This window comes from Uranotaenia lowii, chromosome 3 (assembly GCF_029784155.1).
Source record: "Uranotaenia lowii strain MFRU-FL chromosome 3, ASM2978415v1, whole genome shotgun sequence".
NCBI lineage: Eukaryota > Metazoa > Arthropoda > Insecta > Diptera > Culicidae > Uranotaenia > Uranotaenia lowii.
In genome coordinates, this window is record NC_073693.1 from 179,673,229 (window position 1) to 179,696,128 (window position 22,900).

Genomic DNA, 22,900 nt, shown 5'->3' on the forward strand with positions numbered 1-22,900 from the left:
TCCGCTAAGGTTGCTCGCACCCCAGCTAGCACCACGGGGAGGTAGAGAATCGGAGTTGCAGACAAGAGGTGATATGACCACTACCCGAAGGTTGGGTGTATGGGGTCTCGAGTTGCACATTGTCTACCGGTCACTAGCCAAACTGGTAACATAGTTTTTAAATTACCCATCCCCATGGAGAGGATTGGCGTGCGCTGAAAATTAACCCAAAAATACACGGCGTGTAGAAAAGTCCCAGCAAATGTCATCACTGTCTCAATTGAATCAAACAAAACTCGACGCACGAGCAAGTGGTGGAGAAAGTTTGTTGGGAGGAAAATGCAACCGAGTGGTTTCAGTTTAAACTAAGGTTGCCAGATTGCCCGGTTTTATCCGGGTTTGCCCGGATATTTAACACTAAATTTAAGAACAGTCCGGCCTGGCCCGGTTGCCCGGATTTCATCGAAAAATGCCCGGATTTTGCCCGGATTTTTTCACTTTATTTGGCAAATGAAACAAAACAAAACAACAGACACCCCCATAGCAAAATTTGTTGAGCAAGTTTTATAAAAATAATCATGAAATGTTTTTTGGAAGCCTTAAATACGGTTCAAAACCAATCGACGAGTTTTGATGAAAAAAGAAAATTTCACATTTTCTCCTGATTTTTGTTGAGGAATTTCTGAGTTTTGACAAAATTTGTCCGGATATTGCCCGGATTTATGGTCGTAAATTTGCAATCGAATTCCCGGATTTTGCCAGGTTTTTATATACAAATTGCCAGGTTTGTCCGGCCCGAATAAGTGCTGATAAAATTCTGGCAACCTTAGTTTAAACCATCCGGGCGCACACCAAGCCACGTCACTTGCTGAGCTGCTAAGCTAAGGAGGAATTGCAATTGGAGTCGACAAGAGGGGACTTCAAAGCTACAAAACGGGCAAAAAAATCGTGGGCCGCACAGGTAAAGAGCGAATACCCCGTAGCCCAGTGAACTGAATCTAACGTGCGCTTTCCCTTGTAGCATTTACACTAGCCTACATCAGTTTGAGCATCACTCAGAGCTAGGTTGAAACGAACAAAAGATTTCCTCGTTATCTAGTGGATAAAATTTGTGAATCCACTAGATGAAAAAGCATAAAAGAGTTCGCAATTGGCCGCGCACAGTTTGAAGTGGAGATCCACCACAATCTGCGGGATGATCATCAATAGTGATCGTGATTGCTGGATATTCCGTTTAACGGGATCGGCTGTTTTCACAGCCACCAGGATGTTTTAGAAAGAGCTCGGAAAGAAAGCGATCACGATCATCTTCAGTACAACGGTCAGCTAGACGATGTTCTTGTGGAAAGGCCGAGGTGAAGTGGTTGATATTGCTGTTTTTTTTTAATGTGGATCGCGATCATCTCCAGGAAACCATCGGCCTTTTATTCTACCCGTTGGATTTCGTCGTTTAGGACTCGGACTCGAATGGAAGAGATCGATGCAGTCCAGTTAAGGACTAATGCCGAAAAAACTCACGAAATGTGAAGGCAATTTAGCCAGCTAGTTTTTTTTTTGCAATACACTGTTGTTATATTATGATATTTTCTAAAGTTTTCTCGTGAGAAGCTTTGTGTTGAGCAAGTGTCCATCAAGAACATGCTGCGGACCCACGACTTCCCGCTAGCAGCCGGGCAAGGAAAGAATTTAAGGCGCGAAAGCCAACATTTTGCTTTGGACCTTGCCATCGAAAAATTCATCTTCTTTCCGACCATAAAACGTTACACCCTCACAAACGGCCTTTTTCTTCGTCACCCTTGATTGTCATCACTTGTTACTCGCGGAATGCCTTTTCCGTGCCGTCAACCACGGTTTTGCGGAAAATTCCACCAGTACCACCTCACTGTTTTTTTTTGTGCTTCGTCAACGATCACCGAAACTTAGGCAACCAGATTGACGACAGGAGGGGAGCGACTCGGAAGGGACCAGACCGACAGCAGTCCCAAGGGCTGGACTTTAACTTTGGAAGCTCTAGGTGTGCGCGAAGGCGTATCCCCGTGGGAATCCACGGCGTAAACGCCAGCTAAATCAGAGATAAGAGTGGCACTTTCATGCAGGTGGCACCATTCATGGCGTTTTGGAAGCACGACACCAGATCATAAGAAGGAGCAAAGGCAGGATGGAAAGGAGCCACCATGTGAGCATGTCTTTGTTGTGAAATCCTGATGAAGGTACACGCACATGGACGGGGAAGTGTAGGATATTCAAACTGTTGCCCCAATATAAACCAAATCCAACTAAATCATGAGCTACCGAAAGCCAAAAATTCCATATTACAACATACTATCCCCTCGTTCCACTCCTACGGTAGCTGTTGTGTCCCAGATCCGTACCATCAACCAGATAGGCAATTGGCCAACTTGTCCGGGCCCATTTTTATGTGTTCGTCTGAGATACCATCCTTGCCAGTCAACTTGTTGCCTCAGCTTGCAACTACTGGCTTCCTCAATTTCACTCATCGTTGAGAGTGGCTCCTCTTCGTCGTTGGCTACGCTGGCGATGTAGCTTCCCCCACAGTCTTGGTTTCCGGCATGTGCGCCGTTCTGGTGTTCATCGAAGTGCTGCTTACAACTTTTGATCACCTCACGATTGTCCATCAGGATGCCGTCGACCAGTTTTTAGAGCTCCTCTTCCTCCAGGCGGCTCTTTTTCACCTGGAACACTCGGACTCGTTGTCTCTTCCGCTGCCTGTGATTTTCCACGTCTCCACGGGTGCTTCTTTGCACTACTGCCGCCTGCGAGGCGTTTTCTTCGTCTATCACCCTCCTACAATCCTAGTCAAACCAGTCGTTCGAGTTCGTTTCACATGCCCGATTACGTTCTCCGCAACCCTCTTGATGGCTATCTTGATGGTATCCCAACAGTCCTCGAGAAGGGCTTCGTTCAGCGCGCCCTCTGACGGCAGCGCTGCTTACCAATGATTTATCCAATAAATCCGAGGAGGAACTGCGAAACCGGATTTAAGACTAAGTTGTAGTCCGAAATAAGTGCCTCGAGCGAGTGCGTTGTGATTCATCCGAAAGCGGAAGAAACGCTCTCGGACATCGTTACAGAGCGCGATGCCCGAGCACGATCCGAGCTGCGCTGTAACAATTTTTCATGGATTTTGTTTAATTTTTCTCCAGAGCCCGTTGAAAAAAAAAAGATTTCTTCTTCTACTTTTTTTCTACTTGAACTGCTTATGCAGCATCGATGATCTGCCAGAAGTTTTGGATTCGGGGCCAGTAACTTAGACTATATGCCCCAAATTGTTTTCAACGACGAATGAAATTCAAAAATAAATTCGTTTCTAAGAACTTTTCGCAGTCACGGGCTCGCAAGGCCCGCAACTAATTCCACTAATTCGCAGGTGGACCGTCGTAATGTTACTATTTAGGGTCCCGAACACCACCAGGACGTTATTGCACTCCGCATGCCGCCCCTGACAAAGAGAACAAACGCGTATGGACCCTCCCCCCCTCAGTTAGCATGCGACCAAAGCATCCACCGGGGTTGGGTACGCGATCTCCGCTAAGGTTGCTGACAGCCCAGCCAGCACCACGGAGAGGTCGAGAATCGGAGTTGTAAGATGATATGACCACTACCTGAAGGCTGGGTGTATGGGGTCTCGAGTCGCACATTATCTACCGTTCGCCAGCCAAACATAATTGATAAAAATTGTATCATTCGAAAGACGAATCTTTCACCTTTAATCAACATACGATCCTGTTTTGGAAAGTGTTCGAAATAAACCACTTGGATTAATCTTTCCAAGATTATGGTAGAAAGTCCGATTTCCGTAAGAATGCAAATTTGCGATAAATTATCATCAATTTAATCATTTGATTGAAAATAACGATGTTTTGGAAACCTTTTTTCAAACGCGACCATAAGCAATGAAAAAGAGGCGGTTTCATTTGTCGAAAGGTTTAATGGAGTCAACATTGAAAGAAACAAACCTACACATTGCCCGCTGCACCTAGTGCTCGAAATAGAGCGTAAGCAATTAGTATAATGGCGGAAACAAAAGAATGGGCTTTTCAATTTGTAAATGTGCCATTTATTACCACAGGTAAATTTCTCGAAAAGCCATTAACAAAAAGCCAAACAGTTAGCAAAGGCTGAGCAAAGCCGGGATTAAATTAAATCCAAATATTTTCCGGCAATTAGCCAAGGCTATCAGGAATAGCTCAAAGCTAAAATTAAATCCATAACAATCATGGGACCGGTCTGTGGATTCCGTTTTTCCCACTTCGGTGTCGATTCATCCATTCATGCTGCTATCCCTTTTACCTGTAACCAGTTGGAAGAATTTATTGCACTTTTATGGTTCCGAAGCCAACGGCCATATACATACATAGCTATTGCCCTTTTTGTAAGGTCCATGCTGCTGGAGGAGAAAGTCGCCAAGAAGAGTGCCAAAACCATGTCGTTAAGAAGGCCCAAATAGACGAGAAGGAAGGGAGGGGAGCCCAATTTTCCGAGAAGGATGATAACCGAAAGTGAGCAGTTTTTGAATAACGAATCCAGGAAATCATGGTGTAGAAAATTAGTTTGCCAAAAGTGCAAGGAAGCATAAAACCAAAGCAAAATGGCAATTGCTGCAGTTTGATGTCAAATCAGTCGAGTGTGAAATGCGAACCAGTGAGGTTGTTTTGTAATTGAGATACTTTTGAATGCACTTGAAACAATTAGTCAAAGTTCAGGATGAATAAATTTCACGTAAGTGTGACCGGGGTTCAAAGTTTCGTTCTCAAACGAAAACTTCTGCGCGCTATTTGAAACATACCACAACCAAACTTATGGCAGTGCGTCAAGAATTTATAAAGTATTTTATCATTTCTGAAAATAGTTCACCTACAAAATACAAGATGCTTCCGTGCTGAAAAAAACAACCAGAAAAAGTTTTTGTTCGACAATTTGCACGTGAAACATAAATAGTTGGAATGTTGCCACTTATCGTTAGAGAAATCTTGGCAAACAACTCCAACTCAACTGGATGGTTACGGAACTCAGCAGTGCTTCGAAGTGAAATTGAATTTAAAATTCCACTAGTTCAAGTTGAAGCTAAATTCTAGTGGAAAGATGAAAGAGGAAGTGATAACATGATAGAAAATGCAACAAATTGTGTAAAAAGTGTAGGCTCCAAAATTTATCCAATCACATAAAAAATATAAAAATCCAACGGACAATTCTGTGTGTCTTTGTTGTCCTTTCGATTGGTTGTTCAAATTGGATGCTCAACACAGTTCAATTTATCTTTTTTATACATTTAGCGCAGAGCACAGTACCGAGTTACGACCAATATTAATCAAAATAAAAAAAAAACGATGGAGAGTAATCTGCTTTCCAATAACATTTAGATACATATTAAAAAAGAGTCGTGCCAACAAACACACGAGTTGACAAATTTGTAATAACTTTTCATATCTCCATTGAACAAAACGTAAAATTAAACGATTGAAGGACAATACGAGCATTATCGATGTTTTTATTTCGATTGAGATCACCATTGCAGAAAAAATAATTCATTTATTTTAAAACCTTGAATTTGCTTTTTTAAATTTTCAAAACTTTTTTGCACTTTTTTTTTTTAAATATTTCTACTGAGCAATATCTTAATCACTTGTATGATTTTGTCACGCTCTAAGAAACTCGCACTTTTCCGAGAGCTCAAATGTGATTACTTTTTTTTAGACTTTTCCAGACCTCATATCTAACACAAACAAGTGAGATCGATGTTATTGATTGGTTTTCCAAATTTTCATTTTTCTTTCAGATTAAGCTTCTTGTTTTGTTACTTCTATCAACGTCACAAGTTTTCGCTGGAAATTCTTTACGAAGGTTCAAGAGAACGAAACGTAGCTTCTTTTCATCGCTGTTCGGGAGTGACCCAACAACAGAATTGCCGCCAAAATTGCTGGAACCAATTGAAAACAACGTTGATCATCCGGTTTATTTGGTTCCCAACCAAAATGACGACAATGTACCGCCGTCGTTTGTTCCAGTTATTCCTATAAGATACCACTCAACTCCTGGAGGACAACATTTTATCGAAGTTCGTCCACTTAATGCAGGTGATAATGGTATTCGCAATGTGCCGACTAATCATTGGTCACCGGTTGTTAAAAAATCTAAACCTAAAAAGCCGCATAAGAAAGTTTCCTCTTACTATACGTTAGATTTATCACCTACTGAAATAGCTGAGCTAAATCAATTAGCAAAACAGCTCGGCGTGAAGGACATGCATGACTTACCGCCGCTGGATGAAGTTATGATATTACTCGGCACAACATCGAAAAGTGAAACAATTAAGGCCGTTCGCGAATATGCTTCCACTGCTAGTGGATTAGAGCTGATAAAGGAATATGTCCTTAGCTACCAACCAGTCAAACGCATGGATAATTTTGGAAATCTTGACAATGAAGTTGTCAAAGAAGATGAATTTGATAAAATTGAAGGAAAATCCTTAGATTTCCATAATCAGCCCGTCTACCCCTACCCTCTGATTGGTTATTCGCAAATCAATACACTTGTGGAAATCGATGGATCGAAAACTACCACTCCCGCCCCAGATGTCGGTTTCTTTTCTGGACTTCGTTCTTGGTTTTCCTTTGGGGCGAGCACCGATAGTCCAAAGGAAGCAACGCCACAAAATCCAAAGTTGGTTCCACATTTCATCATTCCGATAAGACCCATTCAACCGCAAGATCAGAGCAATGTGGGTAACTTACCGCTCACACCTTATATTCAAGATCAGGATCCTTACATGATGAAGAGTCAAGAAGTGGATATCGATGATCTCGTGTCTATGGTTGTGGAAAACAAATCTAGTGAGGCGCCACGTATGATGGATGACTTATCAAAAGTTACAGGAGAGAGTTCCAATGGTGAATTGAAACTTGATGATCCTAAAAGATCTGATGTAAGCGAGGAGGTCATCACAACCACCGAAAAAACTTTAGCACTTTCATCCAACTCCATTCAATCAGAAAACAAAACAGAGAAGAGCGTTTCTGAAGATCCAATAAATCATTTATAGCTATCATAGACTACGCTTAGTGTATATTATTTATGACTCAATACATTTTCTATTTATTCGTAAATTTTACGACGCATAACATAATTGAAATGTAGTAAATATTACATCCCTTCTTATAAAATGAATTTGATTGTCAAATGAATCCATTTTTTCTAAGAAGAAGATTTCCGAAATGTATGTCATGGGTATAATTGATCCCTAGAGTCAAAAATATGTATTTTTCATCTGAATTGATCGTGATCATTGTTATCATGGAATTACTAATATCTGACCAACAACTAATGTTTATCGAGTAATTATTTGTTAAAAAGGGCTAAAAATACTATATTTATCTAAAAACTAGAAAATTACGCCTTAAAGTATGCAATGAATCTAGATTATAAGAAACACTTTTATAATTCTCTTAGTCTGAACTGTGAAATGAGAACTAATATGGCAAGAAATAGTCAACGGACCTATAATCTTTGGATTTTATAAGATTATTGCCTAGGGTCAGGGCACCCTGAATAAGTCTCAAGTCATCAAGTCTCCTGTAATTTAAAAAATATCATTATTTTTTTAGTCTCACAAAAATACTTCTAGCTCATCTACTACGAGTTCATGTATCGTTCTAACTTTTGGAGCATATAAATTTGAAATTACACGCTGTCAGAAAATGCAGAAGACAGCGAGTTGCCTAATTTTCCCAAAAAGATATGATGAAAATAAGAAAAGGGGATCAAGTATCCCCATCCTGCCCTTAATTTTGGTAAGATGTGTGACATTTATTTTTAGCACTTTAAAGCGGCTGAATTTTGCCTTTAGATAAAGACTTATTCAAGCAAATCTACATGAAGAATCAAAGATTTATCAATGACCTTTCGCGGCAGAGAACAGAATAAATACCATTCGAGGGAAAATTAAAAAAAAAATACATACACCGTCTTAGCCGATTTAGGCTTTACAGACTGAATAAATGACGCGGGCTACTTGAGATTAACATTTAACACCCAGTACCGAGATGGGTATCGAACCCATGCCATCAGTGGACCAGCGATTACCGTCGCACCACGCTAACCACTCGACCACTGAGACGTACAATTAAAAATTAAATTAGAATGCAACCTGAAGCCAGTATCAGAAAAACTATTTATAACAATAATCTGTCCCAAAAAAATTATCGGTCGAATCTCTATTTGACACTCCTAACTAAATTCGCTGTATCTATCTTGTTCCTGAACTGATTTGTACGAAATTTTTGCATCATTCGTTTCTCAAAATACGAACACTTAGACGTTTTGTCGAATTTTTAAATTAGCTGTTAATTTTACTATTTGTCAATTTGCATCTTCTTCTATTATTTTAACACTTACATAGATTCAACTAAACCAGCATTTTGAGTATTTTTACGTGAGATTTTCGCTGTAAAATTATGTTCGTAAGAAAGTCAATTTCAAACCGGTTCTAGAAAAGTTATAAGTTAAAACATTCGCGCTGTGATGCTTAACAAAAATATAATAAACTTGATGACCCGGCAAACTTTGTTGAGCCATTGAATTTCCACAAAAATAAAGTTCATGTAAGAAGAAATTAAATTATTATTTATGTTCATGAAACTGGATTGATGGGTGAATGGGTGAATGGGTGAATTGGAACAGTTTTCGGACTATTTCGGGGACAGTTTTCGTACCAATTATATTAAGTGGACATTTACAAAACTCAATCAAACAAAGGAAATAGTTTGGATTTTTACTATCAATTATTGAACATATATTTTAGCTCACCCCCTTTTTGGCATATTAATCGAGGAATCCGTTCATATGAGCTTCCATCATATTGAACTTGGATCGTTTTACCACCTTTTTCATCACCCATAATCACATTCTAAGAAATGTTCATGGTGGTGCCTACCTCCAGGGGTAAAAATTACACATAGGAACAGCACTTTTAGTGTCTATGTTTTAATAACTGGCCAGTTTTGGGTAAAATTGATCTTTAATAAATGATAAACAATTAAACCTTCATTCGATAAAGGATTCAAATCTTGCCTAGCAATTTTCGTTTCTGAGATTTTATAACGCTATAAAATAATTAAATTATACATTTTTGAGCCATTGGAAAAGATAAGATCACAACTGCTTATAACATCATTCAAGAAAATCATTGAGTATTTGGAGATTTTGATTCATTTAACAACTTTGTTGAAGACTGCGAACTAATTTGACTTGTAGTTTGATAAATATCAAAGATTCAATATAGTTTAAATTTCGTCAAAATTGCCGTTTTTACAATTAGAGAAAAATAAACAAAAAGAAAACTACAACTTTTTTTTAAGAAGTCTCAAAAACTTGCGGCCTTGGAGAAAATTGGTCACTGAGTAGGGTTACCATATCCCGCAAGGCTAAAAAGAGTACAATAAAAAAAAAAACCAAGAAAGTAAGGAAAACTTGATAAAATAAAAAAAACAGAGAAATTTAAAGTCGTTCAAATACTGCCATTTTTTGGAAGTGCTAGCTATGACTAAGCATTGCAGATTGCATGTTGTTTCAGGAAAAAAAAAGAAAAGTCCGGTCCGGCATCCGGCGAATTTATCCAAAATCTAAGCAAAATCAAAATCAAAGCTACTTTTTTCATACTGTATGATTCTTAAGCTTTTTTCATCAAAGTACAAGTACAAACTTTTTTTTTTGAAAATTCAAATTTGAATTGAACACCACTGATGTTACTCAATTAAAAATATTGTTTTATGTATTCTTTTTTCACTTTTCCTCTCTTTTTGTGCCATTTGATAACTGTTCGGGGATTTATTGCATACTTAAAGGCGCTCATTGCGCTCACTGTTAATTACGATTTAATGATACCTTCATGAATACGGGATATTAAGGTAAGGTAATGAAAGTTTTTGTTAGTTAAATATCATTTGTATTTCTTGTTTAAGATGTGGAAAACACACTTAATGTAGATACTGAAACATACAAGTTCATTATTCTGATTAACTGGTTGCCATAAAAAAGAGTACATTTCGAAGAATTTCACAAATAGAAGAGTACGCTCATTTCTCGATCGGAAAAGAGTACATGTACTATTAAAAGAGTACGTATGGTAACCCTAGCTTATAATACCCTTCTGGGTTCTCATTATGTAACAGAGCGATTCTCAGCTTTCAACAAAAATATTTGCAATGCATTTTTAATCTTTTTGATCTTCTACATCAAGTTTCAGCCAGATAGGAGGAAGACTTCTTTAGTGTCTGAACTCGAAACAATAATGTTCTCCATATGATAGCTGTTGTCTTTGGTTAAATAAGCGTCCTTCTGAAGGTGACAGGTGAAAAACAGAATTGATACACTTTATCAGATATAATTTTATTCCGTTTCCTTAAAAAAAAAAATTAAGAAAGCAATAGCCAAATAAAAAGGCTTTCTAAACTTTCAACAGTTAAAACAAGCTTTGGATATTATTGAAATTGTACAGTATGGTAGTGAATATTAGAAATAATCTGAACCTTGAAAAAGAAAAACAAGCTAAAGAGATATACATTAATGATATTCTTGTAGTGACTCCGTGTAGTAAATATTTCAAAAAGTGTTTGATGCTAAACTTGACAGAATTCAGTAGATTCATCCCATATTACGAATGATGGTTCACAATGTTGGATCCGAAGTTATAAAATGCCCAATTGAATTCTACTATTTTTTCAAAATAATTGTTATTTTCAAACTGTTGATTAAGATTTTCGATATGAACACAAGTTTCAAATTCTGATGAAACAGGAATGCCGTTGGTGGAGTTTACTGTCACAAATAAAACAAAAAGAAAATCTGATTTCTTATTCAAAGTCTTATTGAACCATCTATTTCGTCTACCCAAATCACATCACCTTTATGTTTATGTAGCGGAAACGTGCCGGAAATTTCGCTTACCTTTTTGGTTGTTATTATTCTATGTGTTTCCAAATTATTGCAGCTTAAATTGCCATAATTCAACAAGACTTTTCCGCTGAGCATCGTTCTACACCAGCAACGTAGCTACAGTAGTAAGTGATTCATGAACTCTGAACAAGCACGTGCTCGACTGTTTGACTAAAGGAGTTTTTTTTGTGGCTTTATTCGAGCGCACTAACTAGACATTCCAAATAAAAACAAATCACTGTATCTTATTATTATATGATTTACCGATGTATTAAAAGATATAGGGTAAGAATTTTATTTCGTTTAAAAAGAAATAGTTACCTATATGTCTTTTTCTTCATTTTGCAAACTAAAAGTTGTATTTTTTTCTCATAGATAATTTATAGGTTTTTTATAGACTCACTATTCAAATGCGATAAAAACAATCTGCCTACCTTACGAGGGCAAACAGAAAAGTGTCCGTTCTCGTTTGTGGTTAACGGCGAGCATAGCTAAACGAGAAGGTATCAACAACTTAAGTGTTGTGGCATTCCTTGATGCTGTTCCGTAATGATGCGGAAACCTCATTTATGTCTCGCTTTGAATACATTTTCAACCACGATTTGGAATCAAAATATTTATCAAAAATTTATTCATCATGTACGATGTATTATGTAAATAATAATGCAAGCCGTGGTTTCGTTGATCTTTAACAGAGTTTTTTTTTTCTCACGATGTAATTATTATCTTTCCAGAATTGAACGCATTCAAATAAAGCTGGTAAAAATTGGTAACTGTTTTCGATTACATGGGAAATCTGCGACGAGTGCATTTGAGATATGATACAATTTCAAAAATAAATAATGTAATTTATATCGTTTCATTTTGGTCAATCGTAAATCGGATTTTGGTCTTTTGCTATTTCTTCAAACTAAATAAATTCTCCAATTCGTCAACACCTTTTTGAATGTTCTACCTGTGATTCATGTATGATTCTCTGACGTACACACGTCGGATGAAAGCTTTTCACCCTTTTGTGGCAAAATGAATGCAATTCACCATCCAGATGATAATGGTGATCGTCTGAATGCCAGTTAATGTAACCTTTATCAATGAAATGCAAATGATTTTTTTACGTCGCCGTGATGAGTCATATTAAAAAAAAAGCTTACGTTCATTTCCCCACCAAACTTTACCCATGCTGGATGGAACATAAACAGCCAAAAGCAGACAAATGAAGTTTATTGCATACTAAAATGTTGATATTCGTGGAAACAAGGATATGACATGATTGCATGAATAATTCAACAATGCTTCATGAGCAGTCTGAAAAATGGCTAGTGGTAAACATTAAATTATGATGCTCTTGAAATGGTTACTTCTTCTGCTGTGAGATAAATTGTCCTTCGTTCCTAGGTAGGGAAAACGTATTTAAAGCTCCTACAAAACCAAACAAAAATCTGGATACGCGCAGCGTACATAATGGTGATTTGACTTACGAATATACTTTTGAACATTATTCAAATGCCGAATCAACAAAAATATGTATGTTCATAGTTACCAGACACGTTTTAGTCAAAAAAAGAATTTTTTTTAGACTGATCCAACTGACGTTAATGCAATTAAAATTGACTTAGTACATATTCGCGTATCATATCGCGTTGCATTATATATATCACTAAAGGTTAGTAAGGTCAAAGATTTTTCCACAACTCTCCCGAAGTTATGAACCGACACGTCTGATGCATTTAAAGTATTGTCTAACTTTAGGGGCATTTCTTAGATACTACACAAATCTTGATTGAGATAACGAGTTTTTGCACACTAATTGATTGTCTTGAAGCAATTGTTCCCTGAACGTTACATGCTCTAAATATAGTTTTTTTTATGATAGTTAACTGATGATTAGATTTTTATTTTAAATAACTTCTTATGAAATTCTTGAAAATTTGTGAAACATTCAAAACTGTAAGCTTGCTTACATTGCCTAAACGAAAAGGAAACGTTGACGCGGTTAAGATATCGTATTATTCCTGACAGCACCCCGCAGCTCTTCTTGGAGAAATTGAAAAGCGCTTTATTGCTTTTCATTTAAAAAGCAAGCTTCTTCAACCCCCCAGCATAAAACGTGCTTGTGGTTCACTCGGAGGTCGCTTTAACAGTTGGCAGTTGGTTGGCTTGACGGCTGAAGTATAGGTACTACTTAGTATTTTTCTGCAACTCGGGCAAATCGATAGCTTCAATATTTTATATTTACCGAGGAAGACGGAATGCACGTTCAGTTTAAACGGATGTTTTCAACGATGCTAACAAATTAGTTTGAGACGTGACAATGAACTCTGTCAGATGTGCACTGTTTGGGGTAGGCAAGTTAGCAAAGAATTGTACTGTGCAAGAGGAGGTCTTTTTTGTTGTTCCTTCTTCTTCGATCTGTTATTGAAAAAAAGTGCTGAGGCATGATCATTACAAATAAGTTTAGTGCTTCTGATTTATTTGAGACTAGCTGACGATGAGCCGTTGTGCTTAACTATACCTTTGAAAATTAATAAAGTAAATGAATTTTTTGAAAACTCTATAAATTTTGTTTTTTTTTCAACATGATTTTAAATTTAAATCTCAACAACTTCCAGACGAAACCTCTTGAAAAAGCAAACTACTTCTTGAATTTTGAATTTCAAGACAAAGATAGAATACAATGATTATGTCTAAAATCTGAAATTAAGACTTTTGTAACTTTTTTGACTTCCATGTGATGATGATGTCTTCGACAAAGTTTCTTTAAATGATAAGATCTAAAACTTTTGTGAAGACAGGAAGTCTCTAGCATACATAATTAACTAAAGAAATAATTTTGATTATCTCCCTTACAGATGATTTTTTTTTTCTTTTCAGAATATGAAAGTTCATAAAAAAACATGAAAATCTTGTTGAGACATGAACTGTCATCGTTTACCGTTTGAACGTAACTAATTTTGATCGCTTTTTAGGTTCATTTGCCAAAGTGTGCAATGGAAAGGGGAAGGAGTCCCGAATAATCATAAGAACATTACCCGCACCCAAATAGCCATCCATTTTGCTTGATTTCTCCTCGAATTGTGCAAAACATGTAAGGGAATACTGAATAGCATGAAGAATAATAATTCATTGCCTTCACTTCCTTTTTTTTTTTACTTAAATCCCGAAAAATCGAAGCCGTATGTTGACATACCCCAAATAACATAATGTTCATGTGAGAATTTCTCAGAAGTTCAAATAAAATTGATAAAACGCAAAACACTTATTACAAATTATCTCAGTTCTTGTCTTTTTTAAATTTCTACAATTTAGCAGAAAATATAATTTTTTAAAGTATCTTTATATCTTTATAATACATATGTAATCCGATTTAAATAAAATTTTGCGTAGAGATGAATACCTACTATTTTGAGGTTTAATTTTACGTACCGTGAACTGGAGGAACTATGATCACTTTTTTCATACATTTTTCAATATTTTGAAAAAGGTTGCTTTCTCGTAATTCCTGGAAGTTTTAAAACACTTACTGAGGTTAGGAGTATAAAACAAGGTCTTTGATTGCAGTAAATACAAGCAACATTGGTGATAATAATTAAATGTTTGTTACAAAACTAGAATTCGAGATTCGGGATAACTTTGATCACTATGGTTTTTACGTTCCTCAACATCTTTAAAATTTATTGTTATGGTGCCATTTAGCACAGAGAGGCATAAACATTAATAACAGTAATTTTTGTTAGAACTCAACTGGTTTTTTCAACATTTTTTTTCCAAAAACATTTATAATCAATAGATGGCTAATGTTACTGCCTACATCTAGGGGTAAAAATTAACAACATTTTTAAATTTTCCTTGGCCTCAAAAACAAATGAAATTTTGCCTTCATGCAATTTCCTAGTTCCTCGCATTAATCTCATATTCTCTTTCTCTTCAGATTTAACCATTGGATAGGGTTTTAGCCATTTTACTATACGGGCTGTCTCATGAAAAATCGACGTTTTTTTTCAATATCCAGTTATCACCAAATGACCATAAAAATAACACTTCAACTGAACCTAAACAAAGGAAAAAGTTGAACTTCCACATAAAACAACCCATTTGCTCCTAAATGCTTAAGTTTTATCAGGAGAGATATTTGTTTGTGAGCCTTCGAAAAACCAGATATTTTAAGATTTCAAAATTACATTTTGAACGATATCAAAAATATTCGAATAAAAACCAAATTTAGCTTATTTGTAACTCAATTTATAGGCTTTAAAACGTAGTAGACAGTTTTCAAATATATTAACTGTTTACTTAGCTAGTGATGACTATCTGCAAAAATTTCATGTTGATCAAAGTTACCCCGCTGATCAAAGTTCCCCAAGTTTACGATATGACGTGTAAAAATCGATCTACACCCCAGATGCGCCTTTAATTAGGCTTTAAATTAAAGACGCTGTTATGTTTCGCATCCCACAATACACGTTTTTTTCATACCTACCTTTACTACTGTATCATTTTGGGGAAAGTATCAAGCGTTGTCGCAGTTTTGGATTAACATAATCAAATTTCAGGGTTCTAGAATTCAATGACAGTTGATACAATTGGTTTTTTATCAGTGCTTGTATTGTAATGAAAAGGTTTTTGATTATTTTTCTAATTCAGCTATTTTTTTTCTCTAATTATCGACACTTTTCCACGTTTGTGGCGTTCGTGTCTTTAATTCAGCTATAATTAATTCTTTTTTTTTAATGCTTTTCTAGAACGTTGAATTTACTCGAGGTAAGATTTTTACTGTTAGGCTTTTTTATTCAGTACTTTGGCGTCTACTATAGTTTGAGCATCATGCAATTGTGGTTTTGATATTGAAATCTTTTGTCTGATTATTTTGACTATTGCTAAACCATTGTTTTGAAAATAATTTAATAAGTTTTATTGACAAAACAGCTTGCAAAGTGTTTTGCAAAAACTAGTTCATGCCATTGAAAAACATTTTTTTCTCTGATTCATTATATTATATTTCATTTTATTCTAGTTTTCTTTTCTTTTTTTTTACTGTCAAAAAAACTTGGTGTTAAAATAACTTGTAGATAAAATTAAACAGCTGTACTACAAGTTTACACGGATTGCTTTTGTTAACAATAAACATACATGAAAGTTGAATAAACTTACAAGCTAACGGTATGAAATAATCTTGTGGCATTTTTAATATTCTGTCACATTTTTTTCTAACAAAACGATTGTGTTTTTCACAACCCTCAAGGGAGTTCTCAATAAATATATAAAACCTCTTTGTCTAGTTCGTCAATATATAATTAATGATGTTTGGTTAAATTTCAAAAAGTGCGGAATATGGCAAAATCCAGGCTTTTCGAAACCACAAATTTTGTGAGAAAAAATCATGGATGACTCTACGTAATATATTCCGATCCAATTCAGAAGTTCTGATTTCAGAGTTTCATTTTTTTATAGATTCAATTTTGATCATTCTGCCAGTAAAAGTTGATGAATTCTTTTCCGTTTTCTTTTATCTAAAACTTGATGCTTCTATCTCACCTTCAATGTTCCAAGCTTTAAGTACCAAAGATTTTGATCCGGCTTTCACTGAACCGACAATGGCAGCTGTATCCCAGTAAAAGGACGAAATGGCATCATCCAAATGGCACACAAATGGTGCCCGATTCATTAGAGCTTTGCGAAAACATTGCTATAGCCTCGACGCCGCCAAATCCTTGAAAAGGGAAAATAAAAACTCACCGAATGAAGCGTCTACCTTTTTCTTTCCAGATCGGTTTTCCAACAACTATTATACCGTTGCTGGTTTTCCTAAGACTCTTTTCTTGGAATTTTAAATTGGAAAAAAGCAATGTGTTGACAAAGACGCTTCGTAGTGTTGAATAAAACATTTCAGTTGCCCCTTTTCAAAAATTTTAGGACGCACAAAATGGGTTTTCTGGTGACGAAGGAAAACCTGCGGCAAAACGCTTTAAGGAAAGTTAAATACCTACATGTAATGGTAAATCAAAATCGATCTATTCGGTACGAATACGTTCGAGCGATTTAAAAAGAGCACGCCTCGAGGGTCGTTAATTAGAACTTTTCGGTTGAGTGCCCTTGCTAGTTTTCGATTGTCGAGGGCTCGAGGGCTTGGTAATTTCAATAAACATAATTATAATGACACAATTAGACTTGCAAGTCGTTACTGTAAGTTGGATTACAGATTTTAAATTCAGATTTCAGATTTGGATTCCATTATCAAAACTAATATTCATTAAAATCATTAATAATGTATTGAAACCAATTTCTCAATTTTTCTTTATTGTTTGTCCCTATTACTTCGGCCTCTATTAACCGCATTTTACGGTAGGTATTTAAATCATCATCTACATAACTGGTCTGAACTTAATCATCTGCCTTTTTTCAATAATATATTTTGAATAGAAAAAAAATGCAATAAAGCTTAGTTCTTTTAGAAATGGGACACTTTCATTTGCTAATAGCTCGTTACCTAGTTATTGGATATTGAAAATTTTGACAGCATTTTGTTGCCTGTAAAAAGTACTATTCGACCTATTTTTTTCAAAATTAAAAATTAATGCGTTTTTGAGATATGTACGATGCAAGAGAAAAAGAAAAAAATAATTTTGCACAGTTTCCTTGAAAATACGTCATTATCAAATTGATGGCTGACAAAACCGTTGATTATTCAAGGAATTACTGAGTTTTTGTGGTGGATAAGTATGCAAACACTGTCAATAATGTCCACAAAGTTCAAATCAAGCATTGGAGAGAAGCACATGATCGGCAACAACGGTTAAGGATCATCAAGGAAGTCAAGTTTCATACCAGCATTTTTAATTTTCAATAAACGAAAAACTAAGGGTAGATCGCTGAAATGTCAAAAACAATTTTCTCCGATAAGCTGAAAGTGTTGCCTAGTGATGACTCATTGAAATCCAACCTCAAACAAACATTTTTTGATAGTTCCAAAGCTCTTAAGCTGTAAAACAGGTACCGAAAAAAAAAACGTTCAAAAATGTGGTCAAAAATAATCAAATTTGTTCATTTCGAAACAACTGTATCCACTAAAATGCTTCCAGTTTCCAGTTTCCAGAGAAGTATTGGACAAAAAAGTATCAGAAATTGAAGAAGGAGGGTGAAGCCACCTAAAATATAGATTTTACGAAGTATAAGTTGGAGAAACTGATCAATACCATGACTGAAAAAAGTGTGCGCCAGCCAATGGGAGATACCAAGAATAAAGTAGAAATTTCTTTAACAAAAAACGGTAAATATTTTTTTTCAAATTTTTTCATGAAAGATCATAACATTACCTTCTTTTTCTCCATAGAAAGTATTTCGTTCAAACGAATGGTTTTTTAGATACAGGCATTCGTAACTGTCCCATTTCTAAAAGAACTAAGCTTTATTAAAACGAGAAAATATACTTTTAATCTAATACACAATGTTGGATCGTTTTATGACTTCGTGAGGGCAGGCATAAAATTGAATTATGGCTTGGAGAGATAATATCTAGAGACTGGTACTTGCAAAGCCTTTGGCAGTATTCCAAACAGAGTAAAGCTATGTTTATCGAGTTCGATATGCAAGGTGACGCTGGATTCAATCAGCTAATTTCAATGATTCAAAGGATGGCACCAACATGTATCGTCGTCGTCGACGTCGTCACCAATTTTTACCAAGCTTGCAGCGAGCGGAAGTGTAAACAGTAGGTGAATATGGATGTGTGTGTTATTGTGCATATCTTGGTCCCGGTGCCCCAAACTCAAACTCATACCGTCGTTTGTTCAACAGGCGCCGAAAGGCTGATCAACTTTGCCATATTCGTATCAGCTGTCATCGTTTTCCGGGGAAGCAAAGACAAAACCAAAACAACACCCCAAACGCCCCAGGTGCAGGAACGGAAAGTTTTCTATTGTGTATGCCGTCTGCACAACAGGGGAGCTGGCAAAATGTAATGTATGAGGGGCATAAATAACGCATTGGAGACACAATTGGAGCGTTTTGCACACAAACAATGCGGGCCATCGACAAACAAAGTGAGATTGTAACCAGTTTGCGGTATGGCAATATACTTGCGCCATCCTCAAGACTTCATCGTCTTCACTTTTCCGTAAAAATGTGGAAGAGAATTTCCGTGGATATCGACTTGAACTTGGAGGGGAACAGAAGGCTTGTTTGGACATTTGGTGTCGGCCGAATTTCCGGTCTTGTGCAACTCGCTGTCTTTTGTATTTTCTGACATCATTCAATTCCAATATTATATGCTCAAAAAATTAACACGAAAGTTCCCTAGAGTAGACAAATTAGAAGCATGTTCAAGGCGCCCTTGCACCCTTGCAGAAATCAAACAAAATCGAATAGTAAAAGTTCGTTGACTGGTTTTTGCCATATTATTTTCCATTCCAAAGTTTATTAGTGTCAAAAAAAGACCTCAAAAATTTGTCTACAACCCTACTTCCATAGCATACTTAAAGGCGCTGTTTTATATTCATGACTGGACTCATAAAAAATATGTTCTTCACACTCAAGCGTAGATGTTGTGAAAGTTAGTTTTCACTAAGACAAAATATATTAGGTGTAATATTTGGCTTTTCTTTAATATAAAATAAAAGATTGGTTTTCACTTCGAAACAAATACACCTTTTCTTTATTCACTGCTCTTACACTCTAAATCTGACAACTCGAATTCTGCTCTAAGATATACCCAGAATAGGATACCACATCCTCCCCTCAAAGATAGATTTGTATTTTCATTAATTTTCATTATACATTGAAATCATTCAATTTATCAAATTGTTCAGATATCGTTCTGGTCGTCGTAACTCCCTTGTAGGTCTTATTTTTGGGGTTTGATCACTCACAGGTCTTCCATCTTCGAGTCGGCGTTTTCTCATCAAAGATACACAATCTCCTACTTCCTTCTCCACGTCATGTGGCGGTTGTGTTTCCGAGAGTTCTTTAGGGTCCCGCTTCACGAACTTTTTAAGAACCTTAACATTGCGATCAAATATTTTTCCCGTTTCCAAATCCTTGACAGTGGCCCTTCCGGCACCGACAATCTTAATAACTTCGTGTAAGTTAGTCTTGAAAGCTGGTTCCGCTTTGTCCCGTTTCTGATGAGCCACAAGAACCACATCTCCTTCCTTGATTTGAGTGTTTGAGGCATGTCGTCGATCATCTTCTCTGTTATTGCGAATAAATTTAGTGACCCTATCTCGATCACGTAGATCTTCATCAGCTATCTGATGTTGGTCTGTACGATTATCCGGTAGGAGTCCTCGAACTGCTCTCCCAAACATGAGCTCCGCAGGTGGGATTTTTGTGACATGGTGAGGCCAAGAGTTGTAAGCTGCGACGTAATCCGCGAGTGCTTCCTTCCAATTCTTCTTACCTAGTTTGGCGATAGCCGTTACCTTATTTATGCCCTGCATACTACGCTCGACAAGTCCATTCTCCGTAGGATTGAGTGGAGTGCTGTGAATGAGCTTCACACCCCATTCTTCCTTCAGCCACTTTTGAAGCTCAGCGCTGTTAAACGGAGGGCCATTGTCTGCCTTCATTGTTTTCGGTATGTAATACGTATTGAAAACCCTCTTCAGTGTTCTTTTTACCGCATCGGTGTCCGTTTTTTCCATGGGAATAGCCACAAGAAACCTGGAGTAATTGTCTGTAAGTACTAGAGCCTTCCAGTTATGTACGTCCGAAGCTGATGAAAAGTCCATAGAGACGTAATCCCACGGGTTTTTAGGAAGTTCGGTCATCGTAATAGGAAGAGGCTTCATGTTCGTTGTTACAAGTTGACATTCTGGGCAGCTTCTTACGTAGTCTTCAATTTGTCGGTCCATACCAAGCCACCAAAGCCCTTGTCGCAAGAAATTTTTCATCGTAGACATGCCTGGATGACTTCGATGAGCCAACGTCAGCGCTCTCTCCCACAATGATGCCGGTAGAACTATCTTCTCCAGTTTCATTAGCAAGCTTCCTTGCATGAAAAGGTCATTTTGGAATGCCTGATATTTTATTACTGAGTCAGGCCATCTTTCATGTTTATTCAGCAAGCCAGTAACTAATTGTAGTTCCTCATCTTTCAACAGTTCCTCTTCCACATGTTTATTAGTTATTGCCAGAAGTTGTTCGTTGATGTCCTTTGGATTCGCGACTACCGAACACAGTTCGTGAGGCTCTTTGTAAGCACCAAACTCTGGGTCTTTCTTAGTTCTACAGATCCGAGAGGCTGCATCAGCTATATTTTCTTTGCCCCTTACGTGCTCGAAGGTATAACAAAAATGTTCTGTACGCATCAACCAACCTTCAGCCCTGGACATTATACGCTTACCCACGTCTTTCTTATTTTTAGTCATGAACATTAAAGCTTCATTGTCACAGCGTAGAATGAAATGTTTTCCCAAAAGATAGTAGGTGAAGCGTTCCATAGCCCATACTATGGCCAACGCCTCTCTATGTAACTGTGGATACCGGCCTTCCGCTGCAGTCAGGCTTTTAGACGCGCATGCTACAATCCGATTTTCCCCACGAGAATTTTCCTGAGTCAAAACTGCCCCCAGGCCCCACGGTGAGGCGTCTGTATATAAAATAGATTTGTCATTCACGTCAAAATATCCGCGTTTGATAAGATCGTGTTCCGCAGCGTACTTGAGATCTTCGAATGCTTCTTGATGCCGATTTTCCCATTTATAGGTTTCCCCAACGGTTAACAATTCGCGCAACGGCTTAGTTCTATGCGAAAAATTGTTTATAAAAGGACTTATAAAAGTAAGTAGCCCCAAAAAGCTACGAAGTTCAGTCACGTCCTTGGGCCTATCGTATAGCTTTATATCCGAAATCTTCTTATTTTCCGGAAAAATACCTGTACCGTCGATAACGAATCCAAGAAATTCGATGGAAGTTTTGTCGTACTTGCACTTGTCTTCGTTGATTGTTAGGTTATTAGCAATCAACACTTTTTTAATTTCTTCTACCCTACGTCGCAATTCATCTAAACCACGCCCGTAGACAAGTATGTCGTCCAAATACACAATAAAACTCCGACATCTACTAAGTATCCTTTCCATAAGCCTTTGAAACAGTTCTGGAGCACACGATAGGCCGAACGGAAGTCGTCTAAAACGCATCAGGCCATTTGCCGTCATAAATGTAGTAAGATGTCGCACCTGAAAAAAAATTATCACATACTTCATTCTTCATATCTCAAACATCATCGGCACCAAATTAAGTTGGCTAAAACAGTAGATACCTGCTCGTGCAACTCGACATGAAAATATGCGTCCTTTAAATCAAGTTTCGAAAAGTACAGTATGCCGTTGCCATTTGGAATATCAGACCAAATTTTCTCCAAGGAAGGCATAGGATATGGCTCCCGAATGATGGATTTATTCACCAATCGGTAGTCAACCACAATCCGAAAATCGTTGCCTCCCTTAGGGACCAAAACCAGTGGCGAAACGAAAGAAATGATATCTCCTTCCTTATCAGCTCGTTCTATTATTCCGCTTCTCTCCATAGCCTTCAACCTGTCGTTTGCTGCTGCCTCAAAAGTTTTCGGTATGTTGTATCGAATTATTTGCCTGGCAGGCTTCGTGGTGTCTATTCTGAACTTTACCCCTTCTATTGGCACCTTCGGAAACTCCAATTGCTGCTCCTTTTTTTCGTGGCGTGAAGAATGTATCTCGGTGACGTTGATATCCATACTAACCCCGATCCGCAACAAATTTAGTTGGACAGCTGTTTCATAACCCAGCAAAAATAACTGAGTACCTCTAACAACAAAGAATTTTGCCAGGTGTTCCGAATGTTGGTAATTTTTAACGCTTATGTAGGCTTTGAAAGTGCATTCAACTTCTAAGGGTGACTGATTGGCATAACTTTTCAGCGTTTCCTCAGGGTGTAATACTAGATCTTGGATAACAGTCCGACAATTTTTCTTTATCATATTCCAACCTTGCGTGGTTAT

At 37.1% G+C, this 22,900-nt stretch overlaps 1 protein-coding gene across 1 annotated transcript; it reads left to right on the plus strand.

Moving 5' to 3' along the window:
- The first annotated feature begins 4,564 nt into the window (after positions 1-4,564).
- LOC129756455 (uncharacterized) lies at positions 4,565-7,047 on the plus strand. The gene is made up of 2 exons (XM_055753346.1): positions 4,565-4,719; positions 5,777-7,047. Exons 1-2 carry the CDS (start codon positions 4,705-4,707, stop codon positions 7,037-7,039), a joined length of 1,278 nt encoding a protein of 425 aa, XP_055609321.1. The 5' UTR covers positions 4,565-4,704; the 3' UTR covers positions 7,040-7,047.
- Positions 7,048-22,900: the final 15,853 nt, after the last annotated feature.